Source organism: Hippopotamus amphibius, chromosome 8 (assembly GCF_030028045.1).
Source record: "Hippopotamus amphibius kiboko isolate mHipAmp2 chromosome 8, mHipAmp2.hap2, whole genome shotgun sequence".
Classification (NCBI taxonomy): Eukaryota; Metazoa; Chordata; class Mammalia; order Artiodactyla; family Hippopotamidae; genus Hippopotamus; species Hippopotamus amphibius.
Window position 1 is genome coordinate 132,587,581 of NC_080193.1, and position 23,319 is coordinate 132,610,899.

Below are 23,319 nucleotides of genomic sequence, written 5' to 3' on the forward strand. Positions count from 1 at the left end.
TCACGCCACTCCAGAAAAAGGAACTGGCACGTAGAGGGCTAGTCCAGCTTCACGGTTCACGCATTAGAGTTGATTGGAGTTGAGAGGCTGGCACACGTCTGGCCTCTTGAGGGATGAATGTGAGTTCCAGAAGGCATCCTAACAATACTGAGTTAACTCTACATGGGTAAAGATGGGTGCCAGCCTCCCCTTCGACCCTCAGAACACACCAGAGTATGTTACTGCCATGAAATTGCACTGTAATATTTTCTAGTTGTGATTCATTCACAGTTTAATATGCTCCTAGTTCTGGTTTGACTTTTCCCCCAGGAAGAGACTAAAATCTCTTCATTATAATATAGACAGTGTACTGCACTTTGAATACAAATTTATCCATGTTCAGGGTAATTTTTCTTGTGATTGTCTCTACCCTGGAGGAGTGCCTTTAATGAATTACATACAAATTGTGTAATTTAAGAAGTTAATTTGGTTTTCTGGTTACACAGGACTAAAAACAGCCCTTGTAGAAAGAGATGATTTCTCATCAGGGACCAGCAGCAGAAGCACTAAATTGATCCATGGTGGTGTGAGATATCTTCAGAAGGCTATCATGAAGTTGGATATTGAGCAGGTAATTGTGTATGCTGGTTGTTAAACAAAAATTGCGACGATGCTTTTTTCTACCCAATTAAATCAGTTTTTTTTTTTTATGGCTTTTAACATTTCTTCCTATTGAAAATACCTATTTAGTGTATTCTGCTGGAGTGTCTTTCAGGAGAGGTGTGACAGTTTTTTTGCTGTAGCATTATGTTTATGGGTAATCAGGGACTTTTTCTACATAGGCATGTCAAAGTAGCAGATTTAGAAAATCATTTTTGGGTGTGTTACCTTTTAACAATTGTGGGTTTTGTTGTTGTTGTTGTTGTTTGTTGTTGCTTCCCAAGCACTTTCATGGAAACTGTGTTGTAATACAGGAGGAATATTAAACTGATCCTCTTAACTGCAGATGCAGTCATACTGCATATTGTCACTGACATATTCTTAAGGAAAAGATGATCTGAGTCATGCTTTTTTTTTATGTCACACTTTGTTGTGTCCAGTCTGCCACCATTTGAAAACTGCCAAGGCAGTGTGGAAGATGACATTTCCCAGAGGGGTAAAAAAAAATCAGCTGAACTCCCTATCTGCTTTTCGTACATGAAAAACACAGCAGCACTTACTTGACATTGTCAGTTTTGAATCTGTCTCCTTTTCTTACGTGTCTGTTTAGCAGCATGATGGACGTGAAGAAAAGAGCATAGGGTTTAGAATCAGATGACTTGTGATGTGTTTCAGCTTATTTATTTAATTTCTCTGAGCCTCAGTTTTCTCATTGGTAAGATTAGTATTATGATAGCAATGCTGGGTCTTCAGAGAGGCGTAATGAGAACTAAAGACAAAAGCTTTTTAATGATAATTTATAAAATACTGTGCAGCTCCTAAGTGTCATCTGCGCTTGGGCTAGTGCAGACAAGAAGGAAAACGTTTAACATGAATTTGAACAATCTGTTATCTCTTACATGAGAAAATATTATGGGGGACTGAGAAAAGGGACAATACAGAGAATGCAAGATAAATTGTTACAATAATCTTGTAACTCAAGTCAGGAAAATATCTTACACCTGGGAACTCTGGCAGCATGTTTTTCTCCTATGCAAATACAGTTAAGGTTTCTAAAAAATCTTTCAGGTTGACAGCATGATGTATTATTAGAAATTTGATGAGGAGGGAGCTATCCTCGCTCAGAGATAGAGAGGTTTTTGTGTATCAATCAGTTGGCAGGGTGTCTATTTGCCATTTGAAAATATTATGATCTGTTACTGCCAAACTAATTTTCTCTGTTTTGCTTTTCAGTACAGGATGGTAAAAGAAGCCCTTCATGAGCGAGCCAACCTACTAGAAATTGCTCCCCATTTATCAGCTCCGTTGCCTATAATGCTTCCAATTTACAAGTAAGCCTTTTGGTATCATCTGTATACTCTTTGCTTATCTGAGGTCAATAGAACAACACAGTTTTACTGGAAATAGTTCCTCAGTGTGTATTTCTTAATATAATTTTAATTGATCCTAATCTTTAATCCTTTTAAAATATTTTCCCTTGTTGTATTTTAAAAAGTGTGACTTTTCCTAAATTACTCTCTGCTGACCCCCTCCTAAGGGCTAGATCTTGAAGGCAAAGGAGGTTGTGTTCTGCATTTATAATTAGTAGTTTTTTTACTTCAGTTTCTGAGCATATATAGACGAGCAGCTACATTAGCACTGCGGAACATAAGAGGGTCATTTGCAGGGAAAAATGCAGAGCCAGAAAGAATCCTGCTGCAAAATCGGAACCTGACATACATCAACTCCAAACCCTAAGCCATTTTGTGTCATTTTAAATTTCCGAGTTAACCAAAACTGAAGTTTGGTTCGGAGGTGTCAAATTATCATAAATTATTAAACCCAATTTTCTGAATGTTGTTAGAGCCATCCATCAAGTTGACTTGAGTTGGAATACAGGTGATAGGAGATACAGGGTTACGTAACTCTGTTAGCAGCATGAGTGGTGCGGGGCTTAGAAGCAGATTTTATAATTTTTTTCTATATTTTGTCATAGATTGCTTAGGACATATTAAGCCAATGATTCTCTGCCCTGGGTGTACATTAGGGTCACTCTGATCTTTGCCCTAGTCTAGTTAAATTGATCTCTAGAAATATGAGGCCCTGGCATCTATATTTATTTTTGATGTTCCCCAGGAAATCTAATATGCAGTCAAGCCCAGAACCACTACCTTAGAGATGATTCATTTACATACATAGTTCAGTTGGGCTGGTGTCAGAACAGTCAGGTACTTCTCTTGTTTCTTTTTCAGTACACTTCTAGATATACTTTGCTTTCCTTCATAAAAAGTGTCATATCTTAAAGTGACATTCTATATCTTATACTCTGTTTCTAAAGAAACCTTGTCCCCTATTTATGCTGTAGGTGGTGGCAGTTACCTTACTACTGGGTAGGAATCAAGCTATATGATCTGGTTGCTGGAAGTAACTGCCTGAAAAGCAGTTATGTCCTCAGCAAATCAAGAGCTCTTGAGCATTTCCCAATGCTTCAGAAGGACAGACTGGTAGGAGCAATTGTCTACTATGATGGTACGTGATTTTTTTTTTTTTTACAAGATATTTTTCTCCCACTCATGACCCTTACAGCATACTCTTAATGGGATAGTTTTGCATTCTAATTAATGTTAATCTTACACAACACACAAACACACATGCCCACACTCCAAGTAGTGTTTTGCTTTTAATATTGCTTGTTTTTGAATATTCCTTTTCTTCTTTGATTTCAACTTTGTATCTCATGGTTGGTTTGGTCCATTTTCCATCATTGTGAATTTGGACCCCACCTTCATGCCATTTAATTTGTTATGTGTTTGCCAGTGAACACTTGCCTTATGAATATATTATAATGTTGAAAGCAGCTGAGGATCTGTTAGGTTTTCTAGATGAAACCTCTATTTTCAAGGGGTTATAAACCTAGAGAAGAATGCCCCCTGGGCTGAAATTGACATGTTTGTATTTTGCACAGGACACAATTCTTTAACATATAATTTATGTGATGAAGGTAGATGAATATTGCATCTGTTAAACCAGTCCCTCAGTTTTTAATGCTTATTTTTTGTTGTTAGATGTTTTCTAACAGTGATATTATCTAGTACCCATTTGCCATGTGTTCAGTATTCATTCTTTGTGTGTGTGAACAATACAATTTTGTACACTTTTATTTGAAGGAACTAACCACTTAATATATCTCTTGATGGACCACAATACAATACAAAACAACACAGGAAAAGCCATTTGTGAAATTTTACTATAGTTTTAAAGGGTGAATGGAATTGGAAAATAGTCCAAGGATGTCTATTTATAAAGATATAGCTGGACACAGATAATTGTATGTGTTCAAAAAGTCTTAGAAGTTTTGTGACAGGAAGGACAGCTTAGGCCCTATAGGTTAGAGAGGTTTTTTTTACCCCCACTATGTGATCTTTTGTATTTAGTGTTAGATATCTAAACTTTCAACCTGAAGAAATGTTTTTGGTTTTTGTTCTTCCAGGAGACTTTGATGTTTATGCTTCATAATATGGGATATCCTTAAGGCTACCCCCACCTTTTTTCCTTCTTCTCAGGTTTCTAAATCAATTGAGCTGTCTTTCAGGCTTTCACGTATGAATGCAAAATGTGAATGTGCACATGGGGCAGCGGGGACAAACTCAAGAAGGTGTGTTAGGAGCAACAATATTAGAAAAATGCTAAGGGTCTTGGACAAACATTAAAAGCTAGAAAATTCACAGTTTACAGTGCCTTCCAGCATCTAAACACCGCAGGCAGGGGGCACTTGACTACTTTTTTGGTGCCCCTGATTGAGCCTACATGTTAAAGGACAATCTTAACTATGAATTTTCTTTCTCTGCCTCAGACCCTTAACGTTAATCCATTGTAGTCTGTTGGGTGATTGTATTAAAGAGGTTTTTGGTGCAGGAGGAATAAGAAGGCATTCTGCAAATGGCCCCCTGCCCATCCTGACATAGCAGTGTTTGTGCCCTTTGCCTCTTTAATTTTAATCCCTCCTGTGTGAACTCTCTCAAGTACTTGGCTATTTTCTCTACCAGGTGATATACTGAACACAAACTGCTCTTATTTGTTACTTTTATTTTTTCAGCTTGTGCAGACCTGAATCTCCTTGAGAGGAATGTTAGTGGATGTCATATCTGAATTTGTGCCATCCTGTCTTACGTTGGTTTGATGTTATGAGTTATAGATTCTTATCGATTCTACATGGAGAAACTAAGGGAAATCTATGTCATATACTGCAGGAGAAACATTATCCTATAAGAATCAAAAGGAAGAAGAATTTCTTTTCTCTAGCATTAGCTTGTTATAGGTTGCAAAATTATGAGTTCAGCAAAGATTATTGAAAAGTTTAAAAATTATTATTTAAAATAATTTCAAATTGACATTTGAAAATTGACCATGAAACCCAAGTCTTGAAAGAGTAAAAATAATTGTAGTCACTGGAAATAATTTCTTTTTTAATCTTGTTCTGAAATGATGCAGGTCCAACTATGTCATGCGTGAGGCAAGACAAAACAACGATGTGAAACTGCGTAGTTCTAGGGTTTCACAGTTGTATTCACAGATAGGGCAACTCTTGTTAAACCTAATGGTGTAATGAGCAAATTAAGTACCAACATGGAAATAAGGTGGAAAGGAGCAGATAGTAATGGAATTAAATGTGATAAATGTATGCTCAGAGAAAGGAAGGGATGACTAACCCTTCAACCAGAAAAATAACATTATCATCCTGCTACCAAAGTACTTAGAGGGGAAAAAACTCTTCCTAAGCTTATACCATTGCAGTTGAAGTCTAAACATTGTAATTTATAAGATAAACCTTTCTTAACAACATCAACAAAATATTCTTCTTCTTAAATAATCATTATGAGAATGTAGTAACAGTGTCCCAAATGATTTCAAAATGCATTTGGGCTATGTAAAATAACTTTTTTTAAACTTAAAAAATAATTTGTTGAGGTGAAATTTACATAACATAAAATTAACCATTTTAATGTGAACAGAAATAACAATTTTTATAACTCCCACCTTTGGAGAATCTTGATCATAATGAAAAAGTGGCACAGGTAACTAAATGAACTTTTAAAATCTACGGGAAGTTTTGCTAACTAAAAACTCTAATTAGTTATCCATCACACAGTTATTCAGCAACAATGAAAAATGAAATATAATGGTGTTAAAATATAGTCAGACAGACTACTAAACATCACCATTAAGTGACTGAGAAAATCTTTAAGATTTTTTCAACACAGAGATGTGAAGGCTGTAAGATATTCCCTCTGAAGTACAAAATATACGAAGGTCAAAAATTTTTTCTTAATTATTCCTGCAAACAGTTTCTCTTAAATAAATAGTGATGATCATTGCGTAGCATTAAGGTAAAATTTTTTCCTCCACAAAAGTCCATAAAGGGGGTGAAATAAATTCCACATACATTTTTTTCTCCTCATCTTTTTATATTGAGGTATAATTGACATATAACATTATCTTGGTTTTGCGTGTACAACATAATGAGTCAATATTTGTGTATATTGCCAAATGGTCACTATAGTAAGTCTAGTTAATATCTATCACCATATATCGTTACAAACTTTTGTTTCATATGATGAGGGCTTTTAAGATTCACTCTCTTAGCATGTTTCAAATATACAATACAGTATTATTAACTATAGTATCACTGTCACAGTATTATATCACTGTGCTGTATATTACATCCCCAGAAGTTATTTATCTTATAACTAGAAGTTTATATCTTTGACCACTACTTTTAAATGTACTAATTATAGTGGCTGTTCTGTGCTTGGCATGGGTACGGTCCGTTGCCATATTTTGTTAACCTCTGAAAAACAAACTCACATAGGTGGAGGAGTAACTACCACCTTTTTCAGTATAGACAAAGTTAATGTCAAATTTCTCAGTAAAATCCATATGAAGTGAAAGTTGGGATAGGAAGTGACATACCAGGTTATATTTTCTTTTTATATTCTGCTAGAGAAAACAGTACCGTTAACCTCATTGGTTTTCTGCCTGAGACATGTCCTAGTGTTTCCTCTCTGGTCCTCTCCATGTCCTACCCGAGATCCACCAGCTGGACCCTGTCCGTGGCCATTACCTCTGATCAGGGAGTTTCCACATAGAGAGTGCCCTGGCTGGTGCAACTCTCCCACCTCAGCAAGAAGTATTTAAGGCACGACAGGCTCGGGTGACTGGACAGGCTGTGAGGTTATGTGAGCCTGCTGTGGTTGGGGGAGCCAGTTTCCTCAGAAACTTACTTCATCTTCCTCTGTGAACTTTACTTCAGTCTCCCTGCTCCCAGAGAAAATCTTTGGTGCCATTCTAGTTGGATTTCAGTCATCCAATCCAGTGCACAGAAAATGAGATATAATTAAAAATCATTAAATATTTAAAACCATGAGATCCCCCCATTAAGCTTCTGTAAGATGAAACTGGAGAACAAAATTACAGCTCTAAATTCTTCCTTCTGAGAGTCCAGGCGGTGACAGAGAGAGATGTCTGTTATTTCATACCCGATGATGCCCTTAAGTATTCCTTACGCACATGTGAAAATAGCAACCTACGAGAAATTACACTGGCTTTCCTAATGTAAATAAAAGTTGGTTACAGCCCTGTTTCAAAGGGGGAATTAAAGCCCAGGTTTCACTAGAATATTCATTTTTATTCCAACCTAAAACTCACAGCATACAAATAGATGAATTCAGCTCGTGAGAGAGCAAAGCCAATTTAATCTCTGGCTCCCCTGAGGTAAATGTAGTTCACGGTCCTGCCCCCACCCCAACCTCAGCTATAATCCCTGGCTCCTGGAGGTAAAAATGCACTGAAGTGAGGAAAATTCTGCAGCAGGATATAATGATCCAAAATGACAGGGACAATAATGACAATGAATTTCATGTCTCCCAGTCATGAGCTGGAGATGCTTGACTAGGCTGACTTATACAATTAAATTGTTACAGGTACAGCAGGAGATGCAGTTAGCTGTGTGCTTTGGGGAACGATGCCTTTGGCAAAAGGCATATCGTGGAATCCAGCCTCTTTTGTTAGGAACAAACTATTATTCCTCTAGGCATGCATCCGCAATTGTATACTTTAATAAAAGAAAGCCTGGGTTAAAGACTCGTCTTTTAAGGAGTTGATTTTATCTCCTTTGAAAGCTAAAAAAAAAAAAAAAAAAAAAAATCAATTACCCAATAACACAAAGGTGATGTTTTTTTTGGTCTTGTGTTTTCGGTTTTGTTTTTCCATTGAGTTCTTGGAACATAAGTCAGATCTAAAGATGGTGCCTTTAATCCTCATTTACATTATTTGCAAACACAACTGTTGAACTATAATTGGGTGTTACCTGCTTTACATCTGACAGACACGTTGATTTCTCCAGAACAGAAATAGATTGAGTAAATAGCCGAATAGTATGGGTTTACAAACAAAATAGCAGTGCCATTATGCGGGTTTGTCTCTGTGCTCCTTAATGCAGTTCTTGTGAGGTTATTATGGTGACTCTAAAGTGGTTGTGTGAGCCTCCTGGGTTGCACAAGACCATCCACTGGGGGTAGGAAGAACATAACAGAACTTTTACTTAGACCTGTTTCCATCAAATTCCTTAGAACTGTCTGTTTTTACATATGGTTTAAATGTCTGTAATATACGTAAGTACAATAGTACAGGTATGTAATTTATAAATAAATATCCATATTGGAGTTATATGCTGACATTTACTCTACTTCTGGAATACTCAACTTGATTTTTCTTTTTTGAACCACTGGGTCAGTAATCTGTCATCATTTTAAGTATATGTCCCAGAGAAACTCTTACATGTGGCAACCAGGAGATATGTACAAAAAAGGTTTATTGCAGCACTGGGAATAACTTCAAAAAGGGAAATAATTCAAATACCTATCAAGAGACAAATGGATAAGTAACTTATAGTGTATTCATATAATGGAGTAAAATAGAGCATTGAAAGTGAATGAATTAAGCTGAGCTGAACAACAGGGATGAGTCTTAGAAAAGATATGTTGAAAGTGGCATGACAACTTGTCTCATGGTTGTAAGCATCACGATCATACTTGAAAACTGCTTTCCAGAGTACTGTAGTGTAGTCGAAGCAGTCAAAAATATGGAAGTAGCTGACTTAGGTTTACAAACTTTATTGAGTTTTGAACCCCACATTACATATCTATGAATTTAGGCTTATAATGTTTTGCTCATAAAGTGTTTTGAGCTTCAAATGAATAATAAAGGTAAAATAACTTTATAACTATAGAATTATTTAAATTTTAATTGTTTTATTTGGGCCAATTTTATGCATGTCGTATCATCATCAAATTTCAACTTTTCACAAAATGTTCTAAAGTGAAGCATCAGTTCCACAAATGTTCCCTTGTATATTTAAAATTTTCAGATTCTTCCAGAAAATTTGCAAACATTCTCGGGAAAAAAGGAAAATACTGTGCATACAAATACAAACATGCTTCATACAAGTATATAATCTTTGAAATTTAAGGGTTAAAGAGCACATTTTAAAAGAACTTACCTCTTAGACATGGATTTGAAACCTATTTGTTTTAATATTTTCCCTGTCCATATGCAGTTTTACACTTAAGCGAATAATTTTTATCTTGATTTCCTACAGTCAGCTTTCCATTGTATTTCTCCTCTTGTTTTCTGTGAGTTACATAAATGAAACTGACATTATTGTTCATATAGCAGGCATATATTTTGCCCCCGAATGCTGCCTTTTTGCTATTCAGTGTATCTGGATACCAACTAATGCTAAATGAAGTTTGACATGTACCCCTAAGAAACAAAACATATAAATTGTGGCTTCAAAGGAAACCTTGAATAAATAGGACACATTTGTGTCTGTCCAGGCTAACATCCAACATATGCTTTAGCTTCCTGGTGATGAGCCAGAGCAAAATAGCCCCTTAGGAAAGTTTGCAATTGTTTATTGCTCACTTGACCAGCATGTATTAAATACCAGGCTTTTATTCTCTTATAATTAGTTTTTTTTTTTAAGAAAATCAAAAGCACACAAAAGTAGATTTGATCAGGTGTAGCATACTGAGATAGTAATTCATGTTGTATTCTGCATATAAAAGCTTAAAAACAGTGCTAAAATACACCAGTAGAAGGGTATGAATGTGTATATGTTGTTTGAACAAATATGAGTAGTTCTGGTGGGTTCACAGTAAGATACTACCTCTCACACTCTGTTGCTCAACTGACCCTTTTTGAAAAGATGCAGAATCAAAGCCAAAAGCAAGTGTATCAAAAATCTCCATGCCCTCTTTCCTCCAGTTTACTCCTTCATCCAAAAAATCTTTTTCTTTTTTCAAAAAATCTTTATGGAGGTTCTATTTTCTAAGCACTGTACCTGGTATTAGGGCCAGACAGATTAAGGACAGAGTTCTGAGCTTTCAAGGCTTGAGAGAGTTCACTGCATATATTCCAAATATTGGGCCAAACATGTGGTCCCTACTGCCAATAATGTTTTACATTTGTGTAGCAGAGTATGGTTTTCTAAACATTTTTTCCTCATAAATTATCTTATTTGATCAAACTGAGCGTATACACTGGAATGGGATATCATGATCCCTATTTCCCAGGAGAAGCAGAAGCAAAGTTAAATATCTGGATCAATATTTTGGACATGCAGGGATGTGAAAGTAATTTTTTTCCTTGATTAAAAAAAAAAGAAATTTACCAAATAAAGATTATAACATCATGGCTTCTTTCAGCTAACATTAGGTTTTAAGTCCGTTATACGCTTTAACAAAACAGTCAAATATTGATAGTTCAACAAAGTATATGCATTTTTACTAAGGGAAACTTTAGACATATGCAGAAGTAATGAGAATAATAAAGTGAACTTCTAGTTTCAACACTTAAACTCATGGCCTAACTTCATCTATACTCCTATTTGCTACCCCCCAGCCCCCAGGTAACAAATGTTTCATCCATGGATATTTCAGTCTGTATCTTTAAAGTTAAGAACTTTCTTTAAAATACCAACCACACTTAAAATGTTTAACAATAATTCCAGATCAAATATCTGGTCATGACCACATGTCACCTATAGTGTCATCACCTTAATTGGCTCATGATTAAAAAATAAACCCATAATAGGGAGCAGTTCATAACTTCATCTTAAAATAAAATGCTTTAACTTTTTATTTCTCTAAAACATTGATTAAAGCCAAAGACTGAATAGTCAAAAATAAATAAATAAATAAACCCATAAGACAAACAAAATCCTAATTCAAATTTACATATACCAATTTATTCTTTTTAACTAATAGGTTTCACATCCCTTCCCTTGTTTCCTCATGGTTTTGTTTAACAGTTCCCCTGTATTTCCTGTATAGTGGTTGTTAGGCTTGTCCCATTCATCTGTTGCTACAAAAGAAACAACACCCAAACAGTGGCTTAGAATTAACACCAGTGGACTCTCAGAGTTTTGAGGATGGATGGGGTTAGCTGGGTGTTTCTCACCTGGGATTCCTCCTATGGTTTGCAGTGAGGTGGTGGCTGAGGCTGGAGCCTTCTGAAAGCTTTCTTACTTAACACGTCTGGCTCCTGGGCTGAGAAGGCTAGAACAGCTGGGGGCTGATCCTGCATCTCTCTCTCACTGTGGCTTTTCCACATGACTGTGTTGGACTTTTCCATAGACTTCTTATGTGGTGGCTGGCTTACCCCAATGAGTACCAAGAGACCAAGTCTTAAATGCAGGGCTTCTTTTCACCTAGCCTTGGAAGTCACACAATATCATTTCTACCACATTTTGTTAATTAAAGTGAATCACGGGGGCATCCCAGGTTTAAGAGATGGGACATTACAAAAGCAAGAAAAATAGGAAGCATAGTTTATTTCGGGGGCTGGGGTGGGACATCTTTAGTGATTAGCTACAAGGAGGCTGGGTCAAATTGTTTTGTCAAAAATATTTTACAGGTGGTGGTGTGCATCTCCGTTACAAGTCTTCTTGCCTCTTTTTTTTTTAATAAGTCATAATTATTGCATAGATCAATTTCAGTATGTCATTAGGGTTAAGGGATTAAAATGGTGCTTTTCTAACTCTGCCATTCCTACTTCATTTATTAGTTGAAATGGTTATAATTTCCCTGCATCAACTCTTTGCCTGCCTTGAGGTACATTTTTGTATAAAATTGCTGGATAAGTGCTTGATTCTTTCCATTTATATGCTAGTTTTCAATAATAATAAGTTAGTTTTCTAGTATCCTTCACATGTGATGAGATTTTTTGGGTTATCAGTTAAACTCATGATTTTAAATGTATTTGATTTGTGTCAGTCTGATAGAGTTATTGATGTTCAAACTACTCTTTTTCTGGCCGCGGGGCACCTTCTCAAGTTGACTCCTGAGCCCTTTTGGTAGGTGGTCAGTGGTGTATGATGACTGCTGTGCTATCTGATATGACAGGATATTCCAGGCTAATCTTGTAACTTTCCTGACCTAGACCTGGAAGTAGCCGTTTCTCCAATAAGCTTTGATTCCTTCCTGTGGGAAATGGTAATTAGAGACCATAATCTGTTTGCTGCAGATGTTCATTGCTACTGATTGGTCATTTCTAGGCTTTTCTGTAAAAGAGTTAGGAAAAGTCTTTTGTTTAAAGAAGAAAAATATGATGAATTCTCAGACATAATCATACTTTAAATTCATGAGTACACAGCTTTTATTTAATCTCATCAACCATACCTCTAAAAATATTATTACTGAAACCAGTTTAAGATTTTGTTGTTGTTGTTGTTGCTGTTTTGTTGTTGTTGCCGTTTTGTTGTTGTTATTATTGCTCTCAGAGTGCATGCCAGTGGGAATATATAAATTACTGTCTTTTAAAGCTACTTTACATAGTTTCTATCAGTGTGGTTATGCCATCAACTCAGTACATAAAATCATTTTAATTTTGTTTTAGATCTTCAGGGATTTCCTTTTTTTAAAAGCTGTGCTTTTTTAAAAAAATATTTAAAATACAGGACTTCAAAGTCAAAATAAAAACAAAGACTATTCAAATAAGGCTAGCTTCTCTCCCTGTTCACTCCACATCATTTCCTCCTTTTCCTTAAAGATAACATTTTTTAAAATGGAATTTTGGCATATCCTTTTATTGTGTGTGCATGTGTATATGTTTTATGTACACTTTTCTTTGCTCCCCCTTCCATTTCTTAGGTAATAGTAATGCTTTGCTCTTTTCCCCTAATGTAATGGGTATTTCATTCCATAGTAACATAAGGAGCCACAGAGTTTTGAAAAGGTGAATTTAAAAAGGATCCGGGAACCAAATTTCATAGAATTAAATTTTATAGTTATGTTAGCTGCTTAGATCAAAATATGTTCATTGTACAGCTTTGGCCATCAATAAACCATATGTTCAAGTTATTTTTCTTTTTGTAAGTGAAAATGAAATTTTATTTTATTTCTTTGGACACCACAAAACAATGGCGCAAATACTAGTTTTATCTGTATAGGAAGATTAAAATTAGGCTGTGAGTCTCAAATGCTATTATTGTCATTATTCTCTGATCTGTTTAAATTTGCTAAAACCAAGTACATATCATCTGCTTGTGTTGAAAGCCAGTCTTCAGACTAAATATTCATGTTAATTATAGTCTTTTATATAGATGAATCTGTTTTATACTAATACATGAAATTACACACTTCTTAGTATAATTTTATTTTTATATTCTTTGTATTAATGGTGCATTAAAACATTTTAGACATGAAACTAATTAATCGTAGTTTATGGTTAAGACTTAAAAGTTTGAGGGATTTTTCTACTTTTGTTTTAGAGACATTGGGAAAACACACTCCCAAGAAATAGGAGCCATATTTAAATGTACTGCATATTGAAGCTTAAAGTAACTATCTAGTGCATTTGTCTCAAAGTAGTTCTCCTTCATAAATATAGTCTCTTAGATCATATTTGGAAAGAAAGGGAGAAGGAAATAATTGCCATTGGAATATGGGGAAATAAATAGGAAATAAAAAAGCTGTAGCGATTGATCTTTAGGAACTGTTTTTCTTGCTACTTTATTAATAAAGTATCTGTTGGCAGAGTCCCCACTGATCTACCCACTCTTGCGTATCTATTGGCAGAGTCCCCACTGATCTACCCACTCTAATGTGTTTTCTAGAATTCTTTCAAGGGGATCAAGAGCATTTGCCCAGATAAATGTTTAGAAAAAGGAAGAAAGAAGAAAACAATAGTCAAATCCATTTTTAATTGCTCTGCACATGACACACAGCGGCTTTCTTAGTGTAACGGAATGCCAGGCTGGTATCTACCCTCACGCGAAATAGCAGTAATAAAAATATCTCTTCAATTAACGCCCCCCCTGTTAGTTTCAACTAGAAATTCTACAGCCAAGCCCTGGTAATATAATATAGGAAAACTGAAAAAAGTCATCGGTACGTAGTTCTTATAAATGAAACTAACACCTTGGTAGACTATATTCTCTGGTGCCAAATAGACCACTATTTTAGAATGTGAATTTCAAACTGGTTTCATTGTTACTATTAATACTTACTCATATCACACTTTATATAAGTAAAACACTCCTTAGATCGTTATATCCACCCACAGAAAATATGAGCCACACTACCAGTTTCTTTGAAAAAAAAACTCAGCTCTGCACGTTAAACGCGCGCGCGCGCGCACACACACACACACCCCATTATGTAACTACTGCTTGTCTACTATCCCAAACCAGAGATATTCTTGCATTCACTGGAAAAGTATTACCAGTGTGTAATTTACTGTCTATTCAGAAGAATAAGCCTTTGATGAGAAAATGATAAAAGAACACAAGGATTAAATGAACAACTATCAGGTTAAGAACAAATCAGATGATTGAACCTGGTGTACCCCCCAAAAAATAAAAAAAAATAAAAAAAAAATAAAAAAAAAGAACAAATCAAATAACTTGTACTTAATGTCTTTATGTCAAAGATGATTAATATGTAACTGAATTAACTTGAGATAGGTAGCTCCGAAGCCTCTCAGTAAACCAGAAACTTCCTATTTCCCAGGTGTTTTAAATTCTTCTCACTTTTAAGCTGGGAAGTACAATAATGAGTGGACTTAGGAATTCATGCAGTTTTTCTTTTCCTTACAGAGGACAAATTCTGACTGAAGGACAGCTGAGAAGAGGCTCCAGAGAGTTCTCTTTCTCTCTCTCTCAATAATTTTTTGTGTCCAAAGCATTGTACCTCACTAGTTACCTCAAATCTGTGTTGGCAAAAGAAGGGGTATCAATACCTTATTACTTAAAAAGTAATCTGAATACAGTTAAGATCTACAAATCAGACAAATTCACTACACCTGTCTGCTTAGGGAATAATATACACCCAAATTATCTTTTTCAATAGTTGCCTATTCAAAAAACATTTAAAAAAATAAATAACATTACATGGGAGTTATATATGTTTTGAGTAAAGCAATATTAGTATATATTTTTACCTATTCCCTCTTCTATTTGTATATTTGTTTTTCTCGTCTCTTTTGTGTAAACCTCATGTCTTCATGATCCTTCAGTATATGAATAAAGAGAGAAAATTATGTCTATTTTTTAAGTAGCAAAAGATCCTATTTAAAAGGAGCCAAGTGTAAACGTTATTAACACAAACATAATGAAACAAACATACAATTTAGAGTAGTATTTAAAGTATATAAATACCTAGATGCAGTTAAATACCTTATTTGCTGAAGTTTAATTATTTTAATTTGCTGCATTTGCTGCTTAATGTATCTTTGGTCCTTTTCTTCTCCCTATCCCCCCCAAACGTGAATAGAATTAATTCACCCCATACCTTTTGATTTAGACTTTTTGTATAAAACGTGTCTTCTTCCCTTGTTGTTATTAAGTATCTTCAAGGCTTTGCCTGCATGTGGTGTTCCTGAGGGCCCTCTGTGTTGGGGGCTGACTCCCAACACGCCTCCCTCCCCCAGTGTTCCCCCACCATCAGATTTTGAGTAGGTGGTCTTCCCTCACTGTGTGTACTTTTTGAGCTACAAATTTCAGACTATTTCCTCCTCTTAATTCTGTTTGAATTATGGCATTGTAACCATTTTTCACAGATACTGACCTTGAAATTTTAGAGACAACACAAGGGCCAGATCCTGTCAGCTCTTATTGAGATTGTTCTTCTGGCTACAACAGCAGTTTACAAAGCAGAGGACAGTGCCACCCAGAAACCAAGTCGCAGGAATTTGGAGCACCCAGAACTGCAGGGCTTTTTGACCAGCCTACGTTTCACCTCATAGCCTTTGAGTCCATCCAGGACTCAGATGTGAAAAACAAAAGAAAACAAAACAAAACAAAAAACAGGCAAAAAAGTTTCCACATAAACACTGATGAACTTTCTGCCTTCTGACTCTTGGGAAGAGGTTGACTGAACGTTGACATGTGTCGCTTCTGAATTGAAGCGTGCCTACTGTAGGTCTAGGCTTAAGCTGTATGATTGCCGTGTATGTGTAGACTGTAAAAATGAATATCCGTCGGCACTTTCCAAGATTTTCTTTTTGTTAATTCTGACTTTCTTCCTCAAGATATGGCCTTAAATTAGTCTTTGGATGTTTGGAAGGAGTGCAAAGAAAGCATTTGCGCAGCAAGTTGAAATAATGTGTAGATTCATATCTTTCTAGTTAGGATACTATTGGTAGTTTTTTTTTTTTTTCTATGACTAGCAATTTTATTTATTTATGTATCTATTGAGTAACCATATATTAGCACCATGTAAAAGCCAGGCAATTTGAAACCTCCTGGAGATATACAGAATAATGCAAAACGTTTCTTTTTCTTCAAAAGCTCTTTGGAGTAAGCCCAAACACATATGGGCACCTTATCTTTGACAAAGGAGGCACGAGTATACAATGGAAAAAAGACAGCCTCTTCAATAAGTGGTGCTGGGAAAATTGGACAGCAACATGTAAAAGAATGAAATTAGAACACTTCCTAACACCATACACAAAAATAAACTCCAAATGGATTAAAGACCTACATGTAAGGCCAGACACATAAAACTCCTAGAGGAAAACATAGGCAGAACACTCTTTGACATACATCAAAGCAACATCCTTTTTGACCCACCTCCTAGAATCATGGAAATAAAATCAAGAATAAACGAATGGGACCTCATGAAACTTAAAAGCTTTTGCACAGCAAAAGAAACCATAAACAAGACTAAAAGGCAACCCTCAGAATGGGAAAAAATAATTGCCTATGAAACAACGGACAAAGGATTAACCTCCAAAATATACAAGCAGCTCATGAAGCTTAACACCAAAAAAGCAAATAACCCAATCCACAAATGGGCAGAAGGCCTAAATAGACATTTCTCCAAAGAAGACATACAGATGGCCAACAAACACATGAAAAGATGCTCAACATCACTCATCATCAGAGAAATGCAAGTCAAAGCCACAATGAGGTATCACCTCACACCAATCAGAATGGCCATCATCACAAAGTCTGGAAACCACAAATGTTGGAGAGGGTGTGGAGAAAAGGGAACTCTCCTGCACTGTTGGTGGGACTGTAAGTTGGTACAGCCACTATGGAAAACAATTTGGAGGTTCCTTAAAAAACTACAAATAGAACTACCATATGATCCAGTAATCCCACTCCTGGGCATATACCCAAAGAAAACCATAATCCCAAAAGAAACATGTACCATAATGTGTATTGCAGCACTATTTACAATAGTGAGGACATGGAAGCAACCTAAATGCCCATCAACAAATGAATGGATACAGAAGATGTGGCATATATATACAATGGAATATTACTCAGCTATAAAAAGGGATGAGATGGAGCTATATGTAATGAGGTGGATAGAACTACAATCTGTCATACATAGTGAAGTAAGTCAGAAAGAGAAGGACAAATATTGTATGCTAACTCACATATACGGAATCTAAAAATGGTACTGATGAACTCAGTGACAAGAATAAGGATGCAGATACAGAGAATGGACTGGAGAACTCTAGGTATGGGAGGGGGTGGGGGGTGAAGGGGAAGCTGAGATGAAGCGAGAGAGTAGCACAGACATATATATACTACCAACTGTAAAATAGTCAGTGGGAAGTTGTTGTATAACAAAGGGAGTCCAACTCGAGGATGGAAGATGCCTTAGAGGACTGGGGCAGGGAGGGTGGCGGGGACTCGAGGTGGGGGAGTCAAGGAAGGGAGGGAATACGGGGATATGTGTATAAAAACAGATGATTGAACCTGGTGTACCCCCCCAAAAAAATAAAATAAAATAAATAAAACAAGGACACACACACACACACACACACACACACACAAAAGCTCTTTGGAGGATACAGACAATGAAATCAATGGTTTGTAGTGCATATGAGAAACTCTGTAAGAGGCATATACCTAAGGTGGTTGTGGGGATCTAGAAAAGCTTCCATAAGGAAGTGATACTTAACTGAATTTAAGGAGGAGGAGTATAACAGGTGCAGTCAGTGGGGGAAGATGTGGAGGAACATTGTGGCCAAAGGCATGAAGGCACGCAGAGTACAGGAAGCATCAGGTGTAGCAGTGTGGAGTGGCACACAGGGCCCGTACGCTGGAGGACCAGGTGTGGCACGCTAAGGAGTCAAGTTTGAATTCTGTAGGCAGTGGGCATCCAGTGAATAAAAACAGCATTTGATGCTGGAAACTCAGAATCTAGGGGCCATATTTGGGTGGTTAACAGGAGGGTCTTGGATGTGATTTGAAGGAACCCAGGCGGTGAAAGAGAGGTGAAGAGGTAAGAAAAAGAAGGTATAATACATGGAGCAGTACCCATCTCTTTGCTCACAGTTTCTGGACAACTCCAGTATTCACTAACTAGATTTTCTTATATTTTTTTGATAGTTGTCTTTGTGGCTTGGCCTTTTTATTTACTATATATGTCAGCTCTTTCTGGTCTTTTGTTAAATTGTCCTCAATCTGGAAGTGACAGTAAACTAATGTCAAGTGTTTTACAAATTCTGTTTGAAGAAAAATCTAGATTTTTAAAAATTTCAGTAATGTGGGCTTTAAAAAATCTGTAATTGCCCAACTGGCTTATGTCAACATTTTGGAAAGAATATCAGTCTTTAAAGCAGTGTTAGAGATATAAAGCCTTGGGGGAGTGAAGAATGCCTGGTGCATGCTAATTTTGTACTTATCCAGGTGGAAGAGAGAGAGGAATAGCCAAAGCTATAGATAGAACAAAAGGATGTCAACTGCAACCTGGTCTCAGTTTGGGCTTAGCTCTCCTCACTAATTCCATATCAGAATGTCAGTGGTTTCCTTATTTATTTCTAACCTGTATCATATTAAGATCTTACTTTGACAAATCGCATTCTGATTTATAGTCTGTGCTGTTGGCGTGTGCTTTAATGGCATTAGCCAACTCTAGACACATACTGAATTCATTATGTACCTTATGTATGTAAGTAGTAATACTTCCTTTTAATGAACATACGGTCACATCAAAGTTCTGTGAGGTTGTTTTACAAAAGCGTCTTTGTGCAGTGCTCCTCAGAAGTTTTGAGACGTATGTTAAGTTGAAGACTAAAATGCTGCATTTTAAGTTGTATTTTAATGGAGTAATGTATTGTAATTTGGCCTCTCCTTAAGGTGAATAATCTATTTGGGTCTTTGATTCTTAGGCTTAGGTTTTTAATTAGAATTCAGTATTTTTGACATTTAAATTTTTTATTTGTGACCAGGTGAACTTAAAGCTCATAATTAAAATAGACTTTAAATTTGTATCCTGAACTATGGTATTGATAAAGAGTAGATGAGTGATTCTTTTTCTTATTTTCTAAGTTCGCAGAATCTACTTTTATAGGTAGCTATGTGTGGCAGCACTAAACCTTGGCTATATCTGCTAAACTGTTTTTCATCCATAAAATATGGAGGCCCTTCAATAACTTTTGAGGGCAGGTCTCTCCCAAGGCAGGTTGATAGAAGCAGAGACGTGAACCAGGAACAGGCAGGCTCAAGGTCTAGCCTGGCTATGAGCAGTCTTCTAAGGGGAGTGGCTAGCGGTCCTAACCCCCGTCTCAGCTGACTTGGCAACCCCAGGACTCCTCAGCCCAGTCCTCATCAGCGTGCAGGAGACTGACAGTGGCTCTGAGCAGGGAAGTGATGTGCCGTGGAGTCAAGGGCATGGCAGCATTTTGGGGATTCTTTGGGAAAAGGAAGATCTGTGGAGGAAACTAGGCATTTCCTTGAAATGAACAGAGAGAGGGGCCAGTCCTTGAAGGAAGAACTAGGCAGAATGTCAGAGCTCCCGCCAACCAATCTGAGATGAGAGTAGAGGTCTACTCCAAGTAGGAACATAGAGCACAAGTCTGATATTGGGCGGGGACTCTTACGCTTGGTGTATATGGTAGGAGAGACTGCAGCCTGGTAAACACCAGGGATTCCCTTGACTAGGGAGTCTCGGTAGGCAGATAAGCGTTTGCGGGCAGATTCTAATTCTGGAGGGCTGGGACTCCTCGAATATTGCCAGGTGCCATCAGGATTCACTCAGGGACTGCTTAGGGCTGAGCCTGCAAGTTGAAGGTTGTCAGTAATTATAGCTGGGTGAGGGGTACCTTGACCATCTCAGATGGAAACTAGTATGACCCTTCTTTGACAGTAACCACTGACTGGCATTTCCAGGAATACTTTGAGAATTGCTGGGAATATGGGCAAGAAACTCTACTTGCTGGAGCATGGTATTTTTTTTACTTTTCAATTTTAAAGCAAAAGTGAAAATATTAGTAATAGTTATGGTATGTCCCAGCCTTGTATTTAAAAGTTGAAAGTAAAATTAATAAATGTATTTTCAGTTCATTGTGGCATTGTATAATATCTAGCTGTATTTTTTTTTTGTATTATAGGAAATGATTAGAAATGTGAGGACGTGGTTAGTTTTTATTTGTTTTTAGTTAGTTTTTTACATTTGAGTCTTGCTGTGTGTCCAGAATTTCGGAGACAAAGGGAAAACTTTTTGACCTTCATTGAAACCTTTTTGGTGAAAAAGTTGTTTTAATGGTACTATTTCATTTTAATTTATGTAAGAGTTTATCAGAAATGAGTCTATGGCCTATTTACTGAATATTTTCTTGTTTAAGCTCTTAAATATTTATTGAGTGCATATTTGAATCAAACTGTGTAGAATATTGGAAATGTCTTTCTCAAGTACAGGGGCATTGATTAGATCTATAGTCAGTTTATTTTTTTGCCCCCGAGAGAGAGTTCTAAACAACCATGTTTTGTTGGTGTGGAAAGTTTGACAACACGTGGCAGGTAGAGGAAGCTTCACGTGAACCAGTTAACTACAGATTTGTCATGGGGAACCCCATTAGCGTAATGGTGATGGTGGCAGCAAAAACAGTCTTCCTCATATATACACTACCAAATGTAAAATAGATAGCTAGTGGGAAGTTGCTGCATAGCATAGGGAGATCAACTTGATGATGGGTGATGCCTTAGAGGGCCAGGACAGGGAGGGTGGGAGGGAGTCGCGGGAGGGAAGGGGATATGGGGATATATGTGTAAATACAGCTGATTCACTTTGGTGTACCTCAAAAACTGGCACAAGAGTGTAAAGCCATTATATTCCAATAAAGAGCTTAAAAAAAAGTCTTCCTTTCCTTCCCTCCATCCTTCCTTCCTTCCTCTTTTCCATTTTAAAGCTTTAATCCCCACCCCCAGCTTTATTTAGGTATAATTGAAAAATAAAGTTGTAAGATATTTAAAAGTATACAATGATGATTTGATATACATATATGTTGTGAAAGGATTCCCTTCATTGATTTATAAAATTTTTACTTTTTATTATCAAAACGTGCAAACATACACAAAGGAAAGTAGGATTTTGAACCAATATGTACCATCTCCAGCTGTAACAATTATCAGCTCACAGGTTCTCTTATTTTATTTATTCCCTCCCTCCCTCTCTCTCCCTCCCCTCTCTCTCTCTTTTTTTTTTCCTCCTAGAGCAGAGGTCAAATCCCTACCTGCTTCTTATTTTGTATGCCAAGAATGGTTTTTACATTTTTAAATGGTTAAATCTTGTGGCACAAAATTATATAAAATTTAAATTTCAGTGTCCATAAAATAGAGTTTTATTGGAACACAGGCATGCTAATTCATTTAGGTGTTGCCAACAGCAGAGTCGAGTTGGTCAATAAAGATCAAATGGCCTTTACAGAAAAAGTGAGCCATCCCCACACCTAGAGCATTTTAAAGCATATTTAATGATAAGCATTATTGTGTATTTTTTTAACAGTTTAAAGCTACCATGCCATTATTATACCCAACTAAATTAAAGAGAATTTTCAATATAATCTAATACATTGTCCATATTCAAATTTTATATGAGATGTATGTTGGCCAGCTAGAAGTTAAAGTTTCATTGAAGGTTAGAGCAATGAAACAAAACTTTTTTACGTATGTGTCAGGAACTGGATTGTTTTCTTTTACTTAGAAACAAACATTTTCAAATTAGATAATAGAATGCAGTTATCTAGTTTATTTTCTAATTTTTTGAATAGTATGAACAGTCATACTGAGTCATCAGTAAGTTACAACTCAAGCTACTGTCTCAAAGTAGAAGATCTTTTTTTCTTACTATGTCTAGTCTTTTTTTGTTCTCCGTTGTGTTCCTCTTTCCAGAAGAACAAGTCTGTTGGCTTTCAAAATATGGCTAGAGCATCTGACAGGGTATTGTGGTTGCAATATTGACATAATTTCATTGATAACTACATTGAGTATAAACTTCCTGTTCATGTTTTGTTATCTGGGAGATGTCAGATATTCTACTAGCTGTTCTGAGATAGGCAGTGACATTAAAGGAAGAGCCCTGTTAAGCTGGTTCTCACAGTATTTGCACCTTAGTCTTCTGCCTCATCACTTGATCTTGGCTGTAAAGATTCACAATATCTATTTTTTCACTTCTCTCAGGGTGATAGGCTCTGCTGAATTGATGGGCACTAACCGAACCCACAGACTATTGAATTATAAATTGATTACTTTAGACAACAAATATTTTAGCGCCTTCCTACATGCCTGGCACTATTGTCCTTCCTGGAGGTAAATCGGTGGTGGTGATGGTTGGGGTGGGTAGAACTAAGTCCCTGCCCTTAATTTATTAATTCCTGTGAGAAACAAAACATCCTTGTGAATCAGATGACTCATGATTGCTGTCATAAAAAAAAAAAAAAAATTCCGGCAGGGCAAATCTTTTTAAATGAGCAAATTAAGATCAGGATTTTGCTTTAGTATGGAGCAAGTTCAAGCAGAAGCAATTGGATATTTTTTTTTTTAACTATAGTTTGAAATATCTGTTAAAAATATATTTGTCAAAGAAGTCTGAAAGTTTTGTTTTTGTAGTTAAAAAGAGAATTAAATTCTTATTTTTCTTCCTTTTTTGGACTTCAAGCCCCAAATTAAGTTTCTCAATAAACATTGAATCTGGGTTGCCGAGAAGTATTATTCTGAAAACTGAGAAACGCTTGCGATTTGGATAACAAGTAAAAGATTATCTCAAACAAAAGGAGAGGGAAGGTAAACTTAGTAGAAGGAAAATCTTTATTAACAATAATAGCTTCATTCTCACAGTGCTTCCCAGTTTATAAATGCTTCCACGTATGCTCTAACGTGATCATTTCAGTGGCAAAGAAGTTGGT

The 23,319-nt window shown here is 36.4% G+C and overlaps 1 protein-coding gene across 5 annotated transcripts in view; it reads left to right on the top strand.

Moving 5' to 3' along the window:
• GPD2 (glycerol-3-phosphate dehydrogenase 2) overlaps positions 1-23,319 on the top strand; it is a 131,140-nt gene that overhangs the window by 64,328 nt on the left and 43,493 nt on the right. For 4 of the 5 annotated variants that reach the window (XM_057745036.1, XM_057745034.1, XM_057745035.1 and 1 more), the window contains 3 exons: positions 486-610; positions 1,873-1,970; positions 2,984-3,147. In XM_057745036.1, the coding sequence (XP_057601019.1) occupies positions 486-610; positions 1,873-1,970; positions 2,984-3,147 (387 nt within the window). Of the gene's footprint in view, positions 1-480; positions 611-1,872; positions 1,971-2,983; positions 3,148-23,319 lie in introns of those variants that run through there. The other variant, XM_057745037.1, reaches the window with a different exon arrangement.